At 48.8% G+C, this 18,953-nt stretch overlaps 1 protein-coding gene across 1 annotated transcript; it reads right to left on the reverse strand.

Annotated features, from left to right (window-relative positions):
* Positions 1–17,246: 17,246 nt before the first annotated feature.
* RPRML (reprimo like) lies at positions 17,247–17,858 on the reverse strand. Its single transcript, XM_077788265.2, has one exon. The coding sequence runs from the start codon at positions 17,716–17,718 to the stop codon at positions 17,383–17,385; it is 336 nt and encodes a 111-aa protein (XP_077644391.1). The 5' UTR covers positions 17,719–17,858; the 3' UTR covers positions 17,247–17,382.
* Between the last annotated feature and the right edge of the window lie 1,095 nt (positions 17,859–18,953).

Raw genomic sequence — 18,953 nt, forward strand, 5'->3', positions numbered from 1 at the left:
GCTCAAGGGAGGGTTTTGGCTCCAGGCACAGCACAGCCTAAGCTCCTTCTTCCTGGCACCTGTAGCAGATGCTGGGGCCTGGCTCTTACAGCACGTGGGCTGGAATTGCTTTTATGCACTACCACTTATGTCTTCCTGCACAGCAGAATAATGCTGCAGAATAATGATCAGGCTCTTCTAGGGAGGTCTGAAATACCTCCTGGGCTCTTCTGCCACTTGGAGGAAGCTTTGTTCCTGAGCCCCTGCATGACTGTGGAGTGACCCAGGGCAGTGGTGAGAGCCGAGTGTGTTAACCATGAGCACGCTGCCCACAGTTACAGGCCTCTGCTGTCCAGAGAGGATGAGGGAGCTGAGCCTTCCCAAAGCCTCAGAGCATTCCTGTTCCCCCCACACACCTGTGGCACAGAGTGCCAGCATCCTTCTGCTCCCTCCACAGAGTCACCCAAGACAGGCAGGGAACATCCCAGTCTGGCTCCTGGGGGGAGCAGGGACGATGTTGGATCTGTAAATAGAAAGTAATTTCCATTTCAATGAGCCTGCTCCAGGCTGGGCCTGGATGTGTGGGTGCTGACCAGCTCCTCTCTGTCTTGCCATACTTTATGCTGCTTCTCCACAGAATTTTCTGTCCTGTGTCACCTCCCTATCTGCCCACCACTGTCTCTATTGCTTTATTCTCCTGAGCTATCTCTAAATGGGGCTTGAGTTGCTCCTAGAGGGTTTTAAGGAGGCAGCAAGCAGAGCCCAGCACAGCAGTCCAAAGCAGAGCTGCTCACCCTTCACTTGTGGTCTCCTGCTCCTCAGGGCTGGGAATCTGGAGGCTGCTGTGCCCCTTTGGGGCTCCCTAAGCCCATGGGGGCTTCCCAGCTTACAATGGAAATGAAACCAGTTCATAACTGTCACCTCGAGTGACACTGATTTTTCATCAACCTCTCAGAATTCAGTTTCTCTTATCTTAGTGTCTTAGGTTAGAAATGCAAGATGTGGCTGGGGGTGTATATTCCATTGCCATTTGTCAGAAAGGGGACAGTTATCTTCTGTTAATTGGGCCACCTATTAAAACCGGGTGGGGCAGTTTTCTTTATCTCTCCCACAGCCAATCCTCCCTCCAGGAGATCTCTGCTGTCCATGGCCACTGAGTGTCCCTGCCTGGATGAGAAAATTCCATCATCCGTGGGGAGATGCTCTGCCCAGGGGAGGAGCCAAGCATTCCTACCTGGATCCAATCTGACCTGGGAACAGCACAGCAGCCTTTGCCCCCTGCATTCCCAGAGGAGCAGCTTTATTCCCCACTGCATTCCCAGAGGAGCAGCTTTCTTCCCACTGCATTCCCAGAGGAGCCCAGGCCCATCTCCCCCAGCCCTGGAGCTCCAGAGGAAAACTCCCCCCCTTGTGCAGGATCCTCCAGCTGAGCCACCCTGGGATGGGATTGCTGCCACCTCCCTGACCTACATCATGCCAGGGCATGTTCTGACTCTATCACTGTTGTTTAGTATTACTGCATTTTCTTTTTTTTTTTTTTTTTTGGTTGTTGTTGTTCTTTTATTTTTTTCCTAATAAATAACTGCTATTCACAATTAATTTCAAATTTATAATAATTCAGAGGGAGAGTGTTTACATTTTCTGTTTCAAGGGAGGCTCCTGCCTTCCTTAGCAGATACCTGTCTTTTCAAATCAAGACACTTAGGAAAAGAGCCTCAAACACCAGTGATCCCCACTGCTCAATACCATGTCCTTGAATTCAAGGGTCTGAATTCAGGGATCCTTGAACTCAGGGGGGCTTCATTCATTACAGGCAGGGATAGACAGGAGAGCCTTCAAGGCCATGAATCTGTCCAGCCTTTCTTGTCTGTCTACCCACTCCTAAGGCAGAGGACTGTGAGCTCTCCTACTGGAAAAACAGAGGGAGAAGGGGGTGAATTGCTAAGTGCAACATGGCAGAACAGGAGGCAGGTAGAGGCCATGCCAACAGCAATGTCGATCACTCTTTCTGCACCAGGCAAGCTGAGAAAGGACGTGGATCCTGGCAGCAGAAGTGTCTCCTCCTGCCAGGGAACAGAGCCCAAGTGTGGGGCAGCAGCCACCCATGTAGGCTGGTGGGTTCATGCCTGTGTCCCTGTGCTGGCTATTTCTGCTTCCTCCAAGGTACAACACAAGGGACAGCAGTTCATAGTCACCAGCTTCCCTCTCCTCCCTTCTCTTGCTCGAGTGTGCTCTTTCTGCTGAATTCTTACTGCATGTCAGGGATCCAGGGCTCCATCTCTCACTAGTCCAGCCCTCCACAACACTGCCATGATGCTTGTGCCCCAGGAGGGGAGGAGAGAGGTCTCTTGCCCAAAGATCCTGAATGCAAAGGGGGAGGAGAGGCTGCAGCACATCAAGGAGTTTTATGGAATCATGATATGGTTTGCATAGGAAAGGACCTGAAAAACCATCCAGTTCCAGCCCCTGTGATGGGTAGGGTCACCTTCCACTAGAACAGGTTGCTCTAGGCCTGGTCCAACCCAGCCTTGTTTCAGAAAGATTTTTATCCAAGCTCTGACTTGCTCAGGGTCTTCTTTACATGCAGCTGGCATTGAGGCCACAGAAGTAGAGCCAGGACTGGTCACCAGCTGGCGGAAGAATCCCCTGGCCAAGCTTTCCTGGCTTATCTGGCTCTTTGGGGCAAAAAAACCCCAGCCTGAGCCAGCACCACTGCAGGAGGTTTTGAACAGGGCTCACAATCAGGGAGCTCTGTAAGAGCAAACACTCCACTCAAGCATCAGCCCACTTCTGAGCCCCCTTTGGCATAAATTTCTGTAGGAGAAGGCTTTGATGAAGGTCAAAATGCATCAGAAAGTTTGGGGAGTAATGTTTGCGAGGTGGCCAACACCTTGCTTCACCTTCTGCTGTGTCCTCGGCTCTGGCATGTGCTGACAGCACAACCCATCTCCAAACATCAACTCCTGTTGCCGTGCGAGACCGGCTCCAGGGTGGGTGCCGGCAGGACACGGCGGGAGCGGGGGAGAGGCGGCGCATCTTCTTTTCCCCTTCAGCTCTGCGAGGCTCAGTTCTAGCGCGGAACAGACGAGAGGGCAACACGGGGCTCGGGTACAGACACGTGTTTATTGTGGGAGCGTGTCCCCGAGACACCGGGACACCGACCCGGCATCGGTTATACCCCATGCCGGGGCGGGGGGAACCTGAGCTGCGGCCAAGGGGACGAGAGGCAGGGGAGACGGGCAGGGAAACCCTGGGGACAGCGAGGGGAAAGGCGGGGATGGGACAGGGACAGACCGCGTGGCAAGGGGGAGTGATAAGGGAACGCAGGAATGGGACAAAGGACCGCGGGGGCACAGTGAGTGATAAGGGAATGCAGGACAAAAGGGGGAACATGTGGGAAGGGGGGAGGGGGAATGGGGGGGGAAGAAGAGAAAATTACAAACCCCACAGCCTCCAGTGCCGGAGACAGCAGAGGAGGAAACATGGAGGTGACATAAAAAACAGTATTTGCTTTCTTGGCCATCTGTCACAGTGTTGCAGCAGCCTTCCCAAATGCATCCCAGCTCAGCACCGGCTGGGAAAAACAGGGAGTTATTTTGGTTCAGCAGCATCCAGCAGGAGCAGATCCTACAAAGCACAGGGCTGTTTGGTGTTGCACTGGGATCACTGGCTTCATTAATGGGACATGACACAGGATGCAGGTGCTCCATGAACCCCAAACCACCCTGGGGTTTAGCCGCTGCTACAGTAGCCACCAGCAGACTCCATGATCTTTGTGGGTCTCTTCCAACTGAGCTAATTCTGTGATTCTGAGATCTGTACTGTTTATGTCCAGCACCTGCAGCTGCAGGGCTCCTTCTCTGCCTCACCCTCATGGTAGAAAGTTGGTTTGTTTGAAGCTTTGACCATGATCTGGTGCTGTGGGCAGGGAGATACTGGGCACTACCAGAGGAGGATCCCATGTTTCCACTTGTCTCCCTTGTGATGGACTAGCAACAAGTGGATGCTCTCTGTGAGTTAAGGCAGGGAGCAGATCAATGGAGATGAGGGCAAAAAATCCCTCTCTATTCCGCCACATCAGCTCCCTGATCTGCCTCACTGATGAACACAGGAGAGGGGATGGGAGAAGGAAACCTACGACCTGCACCAGTGTGGGATCATGCTTCACAGAATCATTCAGGTTGGAAAGGCCCTCTAAGACCAGTGAGTCCCACCATTAACCCAGCACTGCCAGATCCACCCCTAAACCATATTCCCAAGTGCCACATCCATATATTTTGTGAAAACGTCAAGGACAGAGATTCCACCACTGCCCTGGGCAGCCTGTGCCAGGACTGGACAACCCTTTTGGTGAAGAAATTTTCCCTAATATCCAACTTAAAAGTCCCTGGCACAACTTGAAGTTGTTTCCACTTGTCCTGCTCTTTGCTCCCTGGGAGCAGACCCTGATCCCCACCTGGCTGCACGCTCTTGTCATGGAGTTGTGGAGAGCCAGAAGGACCCTCTGAGCCTCCTTTCCTCCAGGTTGAGCCCCACCAGCTCCCTCCACTGCTCTTGTGGCTTCAGAACTTCCCCAGCCCAGTTCCCTTCCCCAGACACATTCCAGCTCCTCAATGTCTGTATTGTCATAAGGTGCCCAGAACTGACAGCAGCATTCAGGTTGCCTCAGCAATGCTCAGTTCAGAAGGATAACTCTAGGGGATGACTCTGGAATTTCAGCTGGCTGAGCTCACAGCCAATGCAGAGAATGATGTAGCTGAGGGGTCTTTGCCTCAGGGACTGTGGCACACTCAGAGCCTGGCAGGTTCTGCAGACACAGCCTGAGGTGCTGAGGAGCCCTTTTACCCTAGCACAGCGCAAAGAGCTCCCTGTGTGAGCCCAGCAGCTCTGCCAGAGCTCCCTGGCCTTTGGGAGATGTTTCCCTCCAGCCCTGCCCTGGTTACTCTTTCCTCACCACCTTCACATTTTCCTCACCACCTTCACATTTTCCACATCACGAGGCAGCATCCCTGGAGCAGACACAGCAAGGGCTGGTGGAGTTTTGGCACATCTCAGGAAGAGCATTAATAGCACAGAACTGGAGGCTGTTCTGCTGGAGGCCTTTGGCACCTTCAATAGTCATTTCCCAGGCAATTCATTACCCAGCTGAAATTATTCCTCAGGGAATGATACAGGTAATTCTTTTCTGTTGAGTTGGAATAACTTGCAGGAGACCCACACAAAACAATCTATGACAAAAAAGTCATATAATTAGTTCGTCTGGGATATTTTGAAGTGGGATAATCTCATTAAAGTTGTCTGGAATCACAGGAAGATTGTCCAGGGAGAAAATTTGAAGGAAAATGGGAAAAAAAAACCATGAGGTTAGGGGAAGAAGAGTATTTTGATAGAAACAAAGTGACAAGGGCCAATTCTGTAGTAGAAAGTTATTTCCTTGTCATGGTGCAATGAATGGGGACTAAAAGAAGGGAGAAAAAGCCTGAGAAATGTGGCAGCTGAACTATGGCAAAGCAAGCCAAGTTTTATCACAAGAATTGAATGTTTTGTCTCTTTCTGTTTATTTCTCAAGCTTCAAAATAATCCATCAGTAGGAAACCAGTGCCACATCCTCCCACCATCTCTGCATTGTCATCCAAATTCAAAGTGGGCGTGATATTTCCCAGATCCAATAATCTCAGCAGTGAGCTGAGCTACACTGAAGACAGCTTTGAGTAAGGGAGCAACAGATCTCATGGAAGGTCCTTTGGGCAAGGCATTTTTGACTTGAAGGTGGAAGATTTGTGACATACTGCCTGTGCTTCCCAAAAATACCTCATCGCACCCAGAAAAGAAGAACGAGGGAGAAGCTGCCAGAATTCAAGGGGCTTCTGCACAATGACTGTTTGATAGTTTGGGCAAAGGAGACCAGAGTTACAAAATCACAAAGTCACAGACAGTGCAAGTTTGGAAGGGACAACAGGGGGTTCATCTGCTCCAGGATGTGTAATATGTTTGTACACCCCTACATTGGGAGGAGAGGTGTGAGAAATGCAAGACAAGATGAGAGACAGGATGAGAGTTTGAAATGAGCCCAGAAAAACAGAGAAATAGCCCAGAAATGCCCCTGAATTAGCCCTGGAATGGGGCTCACTAGGAGCAAAGGCAGAGCTCTGCAAACCTGTCATGGTTATCACCTCTATGAATTATGGGTGAGGAACAGCGAGCTAGGCACAGGAATGGTCCTGGGGTTTTAGTGGATCCAATATCAAGGAGAACTCTTCTAAAGCTATTTCTTGGGGAGCTTGAGTAATACCTTTCACAAAGTTGTAGTCTTTCTCACCTCTTCCCTACAGCAGGCAGGAAGCCTGAGACATTTAAATTAACTGTGCACATGACAAATTCCTAAGCAGCCAGAGGTTCCTGTTTCTTGTGCCAGAAGTAGTGCCTGTGGGCTACTTGGTGAACCAGGGAATAACCTGAGCAACATGGAAATGATGTTTAGTGTTAGTTTACTATGTTGGGTTTTTTTCAGGTTCCCTAATCTGGGTCACAGTGTTGCTCCCCTTTGTGTGGGATTGCCAGGTTGGCAGCAAGGATGCAGGAAGCTGGGGATGCTCTAAGCTGTTCATGTCATGAGCTTTAGCAGATAAAAGCTCAGACCTAAACCATCCCCTCCTCCAGAAATTTTCATAACTGTAGGGCTCAGTTGGGCATTCCCATCACAATGTGGAGGGCAGTGCTGAGGCTGAGCTTTGACATCACTGCTCTTCTATTCTTTCATCTTACAACCCCCTCACATAAGGGAGAGTGAGCTATAAAAAGGGCCTTTGGCCCACTGCATCCAGTGGGCAGCTGGGTTTCTTTGTGCCTTGGTGCCAAGTGTTTTTCCCCTTCTGTCTGTTAAAGGGTAACCCAGTAAATACCTGGCAGAAAATAATTGGAGCCATTAGTCATCCCAAAACCCTGAAATAAGGCACCTGCAGGCAGAGCCTGAGCCTTTTACAGTAACTGTACCGGTGGAAATTGCTACGCAGATTAGATGCTTACTAACTTCTCCCTCCCATCAGCCTTTGCTGAGCCAAGGAGAAGGAGCCTGGGTTTCAGAGAATCACAGAATCATCCAGGTTGGAAGAGACCTCCAAAGTAATTGAGTCGAACCTGTAACCAATCACCACCTTGACACTTTTGAGGTAGGACGGGAATGAACAGACTTTGCTTAGAAGGTTGTGAGAATATTACTCTGATTTATTTTAAAGTGCATTGCTCTTTATACAGAGCTTCGTCTAGGCCAATTCTATTGGTCCTGAAGTGAAAACAATTCACCCATTGGTGTAGAGTTCATGATGCACAGTGATAGAACTTAGCTGTAAACAATGTGAACAACAAGAGATAAAAAACCTTATTTACATTCTTTTCCAACAAATTCCCAGGCTTCTGCCTGGTTAGAAACTTTCTGTTTCTCTCTGACTGAATCTGAGACCTACACCACCTTGTTACCCAAGCCAGAGCCCTGAGTGTCATGTCCAGGCCTCCCTGGGACACCTCCAGGGATGGGAACACTATCACCTCCCTGGGCAGCCCCTTCCAAGGCCTGACCACCCTTTCCATGAAGAAATTCTTCCTAATGTCCCACTTAAGTCTCCCTTGGAGGCCATTTCCTCTTGTTCTGCTGTTCCCTGGGAGAAGAGCCTGACCCCCACCTGGTAGTAGCTTCTTATCATGGAATTGTGCAGAGCCAGAAGGGCCCTGAGCCTCCTTTTCTCCAGGCTGAGCCTCTTCCCAGCTCCCTCAGCTGCGCCTGGGGCTCCAGCTCCTTCCAAGGTCTGTTCCCTTCCCAGCCCCTCAATGTCTCTCTCACCATGAGGGGCCCAGAACTGAACACAGAACTTGAGGTGTGACCTCAGCAGTGCCTAGCACAGGGGAACACTCACTGCCCTGGTTCTACTGCCACGCTACTTTTGATACAAACAATTTTTGTTGTGGGTCATCCAGCCATGCTGAAGAATTCGGCTCCAGAGCAAAGTGCTTTAAAATCAGCACCTCAAACACATGAGGATGAGTGGGCAGAGCCACTTCTACCTCTGTGAATTGTGGTCAGTGGAGGAGAGTGCTTTGAAATTGCTTTGCAACCCAAAGAAAAAATCAGATGTCAGGTCTTGACTTGAAAATAGAAATCTCCAGGGCTTCCTGCCATGGCAAAGCTGCCTTCTTTCTTTTTCCTTCCCATGTGGGAAGCACATAAAACTAGAAACTGTTTTAACCCCAAATCAAAAGAAATATCTCTAGTGATGCAGTCCAGGCAGGAGGTGTGAAAAAAAAAGCCATGACCTACAGGAATTTAAATGTGATCAGTGCTCCCCTTCTGCACCTTTGCTCAGCCCAGGCATCATCACATTTCTGTATAGATTTTTCATCTTCTCATTCCTTGTTTCCCCAGGAACTTTATAAACTAAGTAATGAAATGCAGCCACCTGGCACACAGCACACTGCCAAGAGGGAAGGGAGAATGGAAACTCAAGCCAAGGATGCAGAGCAAGTCCAGCATTTTTCTAGGCATGATCTTGCAAGCACTGCAATGAAAATAACATAATGATGTTTTTCCTACTTTTTCAACCTCCCTGAACCATTCCCAGCCACTAGGAATTGCCATCTACACCAGAGACCAAGCCTTTGCTCCATGAAACAGTGATATGGAGTCTCAAAGGTACTTGCTAGAAAAATTGTGTGCACATGGGCAAAGCAACCTATTTCCCGAAGCTCCTCAGCCAGAAAGTGCTTCACTTTCTTAATCAACATTTATGGTGGACACCTTTAGTTTCGTTCATGTGAAAGGGAGGTCCAGCAGAGCCAGAGGGTTCAGGTTGTGACAGGGAGATAAGGAAAATTAGGGAAAATATTGGAGACTAGGGAAAATTTCTCCATGGAAACAATTGCCAAGCAGTTGAACAGGTTACCCAGGACAGTGGTGGAGTCACTGTGCCTGGAAATGTTCCAAAAATATGTGGATGAGGTACTTGAGGACATGGTTTAGTGGTGAACATGATGGTGGTGCTGGTAGATGGTTGGACTTGGTGATCTTGGTGCTCTCTCCAGCCTGAACAGTTCTGTGATTCTATACTAAATCTGTGGGTTGCTACCAGAAATCATTGCAAAGGCTGATCTAGAAGTGTCACTACCACCTCCAGCTTGTAGCCTAGCAGTTTCTATCAGTCCAGGGCAGCTCTGACCTTGAACGAGATCTTCTGGAAAACCCCCCAACTGAGCAGAGTGAGCAGCACAGGAAGGAGTAGAGATGAGCAGCTGGTTCAGCACTGATTGCTCACAGCCAGATTTTCAGATCAGTCAGCTGCCTGCACACTGTGGTCATGTTGGGAGCAAGTGGAGATTAAATCCCTTGTCCTTTCCAGCTGTGACCCTCTGGCTTGCTGCAGATGTCCAAGGGTATGTCCTGTCACATGGGAGTGCTGGCATGTCCTGCCAGGGGTATGAGATTCAGTGGCCTGTGTGCTTCCTGGTTTGTGAAATGCAGGATGAGGCAGGATGATCCTTGCTGTGCCCATGGGTCAGTAACGTCCCTGGCTTCACCCTGAGGGTTCTGAGGCCTTTAACAGCTCTCTGGAGCTGAGGAAGCTTAGGAGCTGGGTCCTGCAGAGTATGGCAGAGCAGTGGGGAGCAATGCTCTGCTTCCAGGCTGGTCCTTGTAGCAGCTGGCAGAGCACACACCAAGCTGGATGAATGGCTGCTCTGGGAATTCATTGCAACCAATTAGTCTGATTTTCAATTATCTGAGAGAAAGAACTTAGCTTATTAAAGTCTAATTACATTTTGACTGGTTTTTCATCTGTCTTGTCCTATTAAACCTGCATTTGGGGATGCAAGCAGGAGGGGAGCACTCACAGCTGCCTGGAAACGTGTAAGATGGGAATACTTGTGGAGCTTGTCAAAAAGGATGACTCTGGATTTAACTCCACATGTGTGACAGCTTGAGCCATGCTAGAGAAGAGAGTCAGCATTCAGCACCAGTCAGGCAGCTGCCATGGAAAAGGAACAGTGCCCTAGGCTTACTTCCTGCACACCTTGTTTTCCTGGAAGATGCACAAACACCTGAGTCCACCCTCACACCCACATGTACTAGCCTCAAAAAACAACACACACCAAGGCAACAAAACTGTCTCTTTCATGGAGAATCAGAGTTGTCTGACCTTGCAATTCCAGTCCCTTTTCTAGAAAGGCCACTCCAGTTGTCTCATGCCACAGGGGTAGATGTTTCTCCTTGTTTATTTTGCTTCTCCTTTTCTTGCTTATTGTCTTGCCCAGTATCCCACATGCAGTTAGATGGAAGTGGTAACTCATGTCCTTACAGTATTGATCCTTTCAAAAGAAGTGGAGCATCACAGGAAGGCTGATCTTGTCTCCTTTCCCCCTAGATTCAGTCCAAAACCCAGAAGTAGTAATGTTCTCTGAAAGCACATGTCAGCTGGCACAGCTGGTGCTGCTGAAATTCATAAACAGCCATTGAGCCCATATGGAAGGAAAAAGCAGATCCAACTGTGGATTCTGGTTCCGAGTCTTCTGGTTTCACAGTTCCCTGCCAGGAGAGTAAATCCAGCTACAGAGGTTGTGTCTTCAAAGGCTCTCACTGGGACAGGAGAGCCACATTCCTCTGAGAAGACATGTTCAGGCAAGTCTTATTAATTCAAGAAAAGAGTATAAATTTGATTTAAAAGCTGGTCCCTGACTGCACCCCAGCAGAGAACACTTTACTGTGCTCATTCCCAGCTGAATGCCATGGGCTGACAAAGAGTGACAAAACTGCTGCCTTCACCTTGAAGGCACCTGTGACCTACAGCCAATATTGCCATGCAGACGCATTTTTCAGAAAGATATTTTTGCTTTGTTTTTTATTAACCTGCCTTAAATTATTGCTATGAAAATGTCATCCCCACCAATGAGCTTCTGGCAGGAAAGAGAACTGCGAAGGCCTCTCTGAAGCAAGACTTGTGTTTCACATACAACCTGAGATAAATGTAGATGAGCAGCATCTTTCAGATCAAAGACAGTCACTTTAGATACATGTTTATGTCTCTGAGTGTTGCCAGTGTCTCCACCACTTCCCAGCACATTGACAGTGACAGATTCAGGGATGTGCCAAACCATACTCTTTGCTGACAATGTTCTGATTTTCTCTTAACTCAAGTTTCCATAACCCTATGCTCATGGAACAAACAAGTCCAAGAAATTGCCTGTCTCTAAAATCAGAGGAGCACAAGTTTTGCCAGATTGATGGGGAAATGCTTGGCTAAGTCATCTTAATGGCAGAACTAGTGTGAAGCCAAAGATGTTTCCAACAGAAAGTTGGATCAGGCAGTTTTCAAGGTTTAGCTGAGGTTTAGTTCTTTCCTGTATTCACTGTTTTACAAAGACATATTCTCCAGACTAAAATTAAGTGAGGTTTCCAATCCCTCATTCATACTTAAGAACATTAAGTTGGATTCAGGAAGCCAAACAACTGCATCTACACTTGCAAAATCTAATGACACATTCCCTGTGCACAGACAGCAAAACCCAGAGCAATGTCCTTGAGTCCTCAGTGGTCTTTTACCTCTGTCATTTTGCCACTGCCCAGGGACTGCCAGGTCAGGTTGTTGGCACAGGTCTGAACCACACCAGAACCATTCTCACACATTAACAGTATCATCAGTCAAGTTCCCATGCCCAGAAATGTACCTGGTGTTCTCCATCTCCCTGGCACAGAAGGAGCTGTAAGATCTATTTTATTCCAAGGATGGCTTTAAATGCTCACAGAATCCCAAAATATCTCTGGTTTGGCAAGAATCTCATTTATTTGGAAGTAAGCAGCTCCAGGTTTTTGGTGGGTACCAGGTGCTCTGCAAACCTGAGTAGAGAGCAAGCCCAGTGCCAGGCTGGCAGCTCCAGTCAGGCTCAAGGATGGGGCCAGGGCAGGGCAGGGAATATGAGAAATTCCATACCAAAATGCCTTCAGCAGTCCCATTGGAAAAGCAGCTGGCAGACACAGAAAGAGGGAAACATTTCCCTTTCAAACAGAGAAATTGGCAGGCAAAGTCTCTAAGGCAAAGCTGGTTCTGAACTCTGTCATTGTTTGGCCTCAGTCTCCCTTGAGTCCCTGACTCTGATGGCATCAACTTGTCCCTCTCTGGCAGAGCTAATGGACTACAAAGGCTTTATCTGGAGGCTTATGGCTCTTGCACAGTCCATACAAGAGACCATGCTGCGGATTTATGGAGCGATGTTTCCTGAGTCAAGGCACTGCAGATTTCAAGCCATGTGTCTGCTAAGTGGACCCAAGATGCGCTGCCTCAGCTTCCTCCAGAGAAAACAGGCTCACAAAGCTGCTGCTTTAACCAGGACTGAATTAAAATTCCATATGAGCATCAGCTGGACAGACCTCATACACTTGCTGGTGACTGGAGCTGCTTGTTGTTTTGGGAGGGAAGGTGGGAGTGCCTTTTTTTCCACCTCTGGGAGGGCAGGAGGGAGACACAGGAAATTTCCATCTAGCTGAATAGATCCCCTTTGGGGAGCACAGCAGCCTGGAGACCTTGGCAGAGCCCAGGAAACATGCATTCTCTCCTTAGGTCTGTCACGGGGATTTAGAAAAGTGGTCTGTTACCCCTTTCCAGCTCCCAAATGCCTGTCTTGTCTTGGAGACCAGCTTTGGGGCATCCATCACTTGGGACATGGGCAGGCTGTTACCTGGGACCACAGCACCCTGCTGTGGGCCCAGCTAGGATCAGGGATTGTCCATCACTGCTCCCTTGTGTGTGTACACCTGCAAAGACAAGAGTGTCCTTCCCTTTAGCCAGCTAGGGACACACCTGGACCTAGGCCAGAGGTGCGGCAAGAAGCCAAGGTGGGGGCTGACCATCATCCCAGACCCAGTAATGAGAGGGGTTCAGCCCCTTACCCCTTCTAGCACCCCGTTTAAACCTGCAAATATCCACTCCAGCTATTCCTCAGGCTTTGCAGAGCAATGTGTCTGGAACAACCTGGCTCCCTCTACCTATCTACAGAACAAACCCAGGACTGCCAGAAAAGAGACAGGAAACGGCTACTTATCTAATTTGATTTCATTTAACTTCTTTTTTATTTTCTAGCCTCTTAGAACTGTGTTCAGTCTGGATTGAGGTTACAACCTGAGTAATGCCTCCCTGTCTAAAAAACACCCAAACTGTTACCATAACAACCTGACTCCGTGCTTTATTACCATGGCGATTCTCAGGAATTACTAAAGACTGTGTATGTTTGGTGCAGGTGCTCCAGTACATCTGATGCCAAACTCAGGCTGGGATCCTTTTTCCCCCCACAATCTGTCTGTTTCATCATGTTTAATTCTTCCATTCCCTCAGTCCAGACTGCCAAGGCAGGGGAAAGAGGTGGGTATCATCCAGGACTTTAGTGTTTTCCCCACCACAGGGACATCTGTATGACCAGCATTTTCCAGGTGGGTCAAACCACCTCTATTTCTGCAATTGTATAGCCAGTGATTCCATAAGCAGAGGATTTCCATTTGCAGGCAGTTCAGCAGCTATCACTTGCCTTTCTCTGCTGTCTCCCTGCTGCCTGTCTAGAAAGAAGAAATTGCAGCTGGAACAGAATCACAGCAAGTGGGGATCAGCCCCACAGGCTGTGTCTGGAGGATGATGGTGAAGATCCAGGGCAGGTTGCTCTTGGTGGGCAGGACAACTTGACTGACCACAAAGTCACAGAGTCAAAGAATCATTAAGGTTGGGAAGGACCTCCAAGACCATGTACTGCCTAAAAATCATGGATGTTTTCAGAGAAGGGATGCAGCCCAGATGGACCAGTGACTCAGACCCATGTAACCAGTCCCATGGGCTTGTGTTCCACTGCTAGGAGGAGATCTTAGATGAGACTTGATGGCTAGTCCTCAGTCTGCCACTGATGTAATGATACATCTGGCCATATCCCTTCCATCCCTGTCCCTCCAGCAGCATCTCTCAGTCATGCTTGAACAGCTCCTGGCACCCCAGTGGCACTTTGGAAGTTACTGTACTACAAGTAATAATTACCAAAAAAAAATCTGAAATATAGTAATAAATAACAGTTACCAAAAAACTGCTTGCATTTTCTTGGGAGCTGGTAGGCACTTGTGAGCTTATGCTAAATGAGTAGGTGTTAGATGAAAAACTACAGCTTGTGGGGAGAGGCAGCAGAAAGAGCCGTTATGGTCTGCTTTCTTCAACAAGCCCTTCAGTAGCAAACTCATCCTCCACCTACAGAACTCATGTCTCTGGGGCAGAACAGCTGAGTTTTCAGAATCTGAGATCACAGCTCTTCCCCTGAGATCTGGGGAGCATTGTGGTACCCTCAGTACCTTCCTCTAAGCAGCCATGACTTCACCTCAAGATGGTCTTTAGACCCATAACCTCTGATCCAACAGGTTCCTTCATGATGCCAGCCTTCTTTTCCACAAATAATTCCTCCTCAGTGGGGTAATCAGCCTTTTATTGGAAATCTAATTGGATAAGGACATATGCAAGTGTTTTAAGTGTCTTAACCCCTGCACAAGGAAGACAGAAGCATACAGGGACATATGCTATAATAAGGCAAATGTGGATGGTGCCACCAACTGCTTCCCCTGAGGATCCTCCTCTTGGTCCACACTATCTGGTGATGCAGACATATCCCTGATGTCAGGAAAGAGCCACAGCATGACCAGAGGATGGACAAGTTGATGTAAATTTGGCTCTTGCCCAAAGGACCCATGTGGAAAATGTTCTGTCTCCCACCTGAGTCCTGAGCAAGCTCCACCTGCCTCAGCAGGTGCCCAGCTCTGTTTTCTGGGGTGTTTCATTGCTTCTCCAGCTCATGTGTACATGAGCCTTTCATGGATGATGTTTCTCTTTACCTCTGGAACACTCCACAGCACAAAAGGGTTGAAGACCCCCCATGCCTCATTCTTGGATGTAGCCTCTAAGGACATATGGCAGGACCCTCACTACACACCAGCTGTCACAGCCCTAGCAGAGGTGGGGACAGCTGAGATGTGTGACCAGCTGCTTCACTCATGGTATTGCTGCAGGGCAAAAGTAAATTCGATCTTTTCATCGCATTAGCAGCTTTCCCTGTGCCTTGTTCTCCTTGCTAGCATTGGAAGGTTTCTTCCCTCATCTGTGAGTTGTCCTTTGCATTGGGGCCACAGCTGGTAGATGGACTGACAAGAGGGACCAAGTGCCAGCTGAAAGCAGGATGGCATAGAAGTTCAGTTCAGAGTGCATCTGGGTTATCCTGTGACAGCACAGCAGCCTGGAGATGCAGATACACCTTTAGGTTACAAACACAAGTACAGCTCAAGTATTTGTAGAGCTGGGTCATTGCATGCTTTAGGGTTTTTCATGTCTTACCCTCATGTCTTGACCAGGCTGTCCTCCCGCAATGGGAGTTGTCTGCACTCTAGCAAAAAGACCATAGAATCATGGAATCCCAGAATGGTTTGGGCTGGGAGGAATCCTAAAGCTCATCCAGCTCCTGCTGTGGGCAGAGACACCTTCCACTATCCCAGGTTGCTCCAAGCCCTGTCCAACCTGGCCTTCAACACTGCCAGGAATGGGGCAGCCACAGCTCCTCTGGGCACCCTGTGCCAGTTTGCATCCAAGGCATCACTCTGAGCAGTCTGTTCCAGGACATCAATGGCCACAACACCCCTTGCAGCAGCACAGACCAAAATCCCCTTCCAGGCTGCTGTGTGAGGCCACTTTACATGTGGCAGCAGGGCAACAGACCCTCTGCACTGAGAAGGTGGCTCAGGTCTGTAGATCTGCTACTGCTCATAAAAACCAGAGCTGCCTATTCAGCTGTTCCACTGGCACCAACAGAACATTTCAGAGTTTGAATTGCAAATTCTGCCCCTGCTGCCACGTTGTCGCTGTGCTCCTAAGGCTGACACATGCAACAGGTCAGAGGAAGCAATCAGAGACAGCATTATGCTGGTCCTGGTCTGCATCGTGTGGGAACCTCAAGAAGGTACTCAGCAAATAATTATTAATTACAAGACATTCTCTAATCATATTTTTCCCTCTGGGAAAGGCAGACATCTGTTCCTCTAGATTTACATCCAAACTTCTCACCTCATCAGCTCCTCCAGTATCCAAGATTGCTTTCCCACTACAAAAATGAACCCAGCAGGAATATTGTTGGTGCAACAAAACACAAATTATTTCTACCTCACACCCACAGCCAGAGTTGTAATTCCATCACAGAATAAAGGTCAGGAGTCTTCCTCCTCTCACATAATTCAGCTTTGACAGGTCATCAGGATCAGAGAAGCTAGAGGTTTTAACTCAAAGGCTGAAATCTTTCTTTGCAAGAGTCACTCAGAGCATTTTTATGAGTCTCTGTTTCAGCACTGTGCAGGTATTCAACATAAGCCTGCAATACACGATTCTTGATGAATTCATTTACTAGTAGAAAATGATACTTGCCTTTGAAAAATGATAGTGATTTCTGCTTTAAAGAAATACCTCTAATTGCACTTCACCAAGATGAGATGATTATACCTGGAACTAGGATTGAAATTCCTGAACTACACACACACAAGGAAATAATAAAGACAGCACAAAATTCTGTTGAAACAGGTTGTTTTTTTTTCCTGAATGTTCACCAGTTTTCAAAAATTACAAAACCTCAAAGACTGTAACAATGTAGCACTTGGAAAAAGAGGCTGCTGTGTACAAAAACAAGCATGCTTTTGTTTTAGGGGTGGGAAGGGGTTTATATTTATCCATGTCCTTTTCTTCTTCCACCATAGCATAAAAGAAGAAAGTACCAGTTTATTCAACAGGATAGCTCAGGAAAATAAGGAACAACATGCTTTCCCTGTTACAAAACTACCAGAAGATGCATGCACAAGGTCCAAAACACAACAGACTGACATTTTTTAGCATGCAGACTTTGTTTTATGACCCACATAGCACTTCCCTTCCCCTGCCCCTCTCAAAGATAAGGTTTATGCCTTGTATTTTGCTCTCCCATTAGTTTGTTCTTTTGTTTTCTTTTTGTAATGACTTATTTGCCTTTTTTTTAAGCCCTAAATCCCAGCTAGCGGTATCCAAGGTAACAGCAGTAAGGAGTCCAGATCTCCACACTATCACTGTTTCTGCAAGTTTCAAGCAAAACTTAAGCCATTTCTGTGTGCAACACAATGCTGGTCATTTATTGTGCTTTACACAGCTCTGGGGTGGTTTTCCCATTCGCCACCACATTTTGTTGACTGGGAAGAACAGGTTTGCTTTCCCATGGACACAGAAAGATTAAAAGACCCCTCCCCCACTTCTCACTCCCCCCAGTTGCCACAAACACATGAGAATTTGCATCTCAACACCAGGTCCAGACAGTTCACTTGCCTACAAGAGCCCGGTGGCTTCAGTAAAGTCCCATTATTGCAGCGCCCACGTCCTTAGAAGGTCTTCGGTCTTTCACCAGAAAGTTAATCATGCTCTCCGACTTGATGAGCAAGTTGCAGCCCAAAAAGAAGATGCCAAACATTACAGTCAAGGAGAGGACACAGAGGACAGCAATCTGCACCACCCTCATGATGAAAAGGCTCCTCTCATCAGGTGCCAGGACCAAGGAGCTTCCATCAGTCGCCAGCACTGTGCTGGTCCCATTGCAGCAGGCCATGAGCATCCCCAAGCCCTGAGTCCTGTTGGGGTCAGCTGCCTGCTCCAGGAGAGTCTGGTTGAAAAAGGATCCATTCATGGTCTGTGTGTGACCCCAAATCTTCAGGGAAAGTAAAAGGGAAGCTTGTTGTCCCCCTGTCCACCCTTCACAAGCCAGGGTTTGGCAGCTCCAAGCAACCTCCTGTCTTTCCTCTCTCAGTGCCCAGGGATGGAGAGGGAACTTCCTCAAGGCTGTGAGCAGGTGGGAAGCCAGTCCGTGCAGCCGACAGATGTCTGGATCCCGATCTCTCCTAGCAGAGCATTAGCATGAGCCCCCAAACAAGCAAAAGGAGACAGAGAGAAAAGGAGAAAGGGAGCTGGGGGAGAGGATGGCAGACGGGGATCACCCCATGCCCCCTGCCCTCCCAGCCTGCTCCCAAAACAGTGAAGCAGTACTGCTGGATCCTGAGGTTTCTCCCGGGGGAAGGAGAGCTGGTGTCTGCCAGGGGGGAGCTCCACAAATGCAAGTTACAAGCTAAAGTCTTCACCGTGCTCAAAGAAAAAACAGCAACTCCACCCCCTTCCAGCCTCTTCCCAGGCCCGCCTTCCTCCCCCTCCACATTCACCCTGCTGCCCACCCCTTCCCCATGCTGCATACCCCATCTCTGCCTTGCCATAGGTGCCTGCACACACCCCTGTGCCACCCCAGGTGGGGGCTGAGCCCTAAGGCCCTGCAGAGTTGTCCCTAGCTCATCCCTCCCTCCAGCCCTCCCACCTGCTCCCAAAAGCATCTTGCATGGTGAATGTTTGTCCCGGACTGCTGGCAGGTCCCTGTTCCCCCAAAGGCTCCTGTAAACCTCAGGTCAGCACTGCTGTCACTCTTGCTGCTCCATGCCACCCACTCCTTCTCTGAGCAGCATGGCCCTATCCAGCCAGTCCACCCACAGCTCTGCTTGGTGATTCCTGTCCTGTGCCTCCAGAGAAGAGCTGGATACAGCCCCTCTCTTCCTCCTGTTCCTCTGGCTGGGGGCTTCTTCCTCAGGGCACATGGTCTCCCTCTCCTCCCCTTCTCACTTTAGCTCCTCCAAAGGGAGGCACTGCACCCTGATCTCTGCTCTATCCCCAGCTTTGGGTCCCACAGCAGTGTCACTGCAGCATCCAGGGCCAGAGCATCACAAGCCCCTCAGCCCCACCAAGGCAATCCCAGGGGAAATTTCACCATCACTCCCATCTCCGTGTCTGCATAAGCTCCCAAAGCGACACCATGAGCCAGGGTGTCCAGCTTGTCAGGCTTACTCCTATTCCTGCTCATCCCAAGGTTCTGCCCATAGGACT

This window comes from Lonchura striata, chromosome 27, assembly GCF_050655825.1.
Source record: "Lonchura striata isolate lonStrDom1 chromosome 27, ASM5065582v1, whole genome shotgun sequence".
Taxonomy (NCBI): domain Eukaryota; kingdom Metazoa; phylum Chordata; class Aves; order Passeriformes; family Estrildidae; genus Lonchura; species Lonchura striata.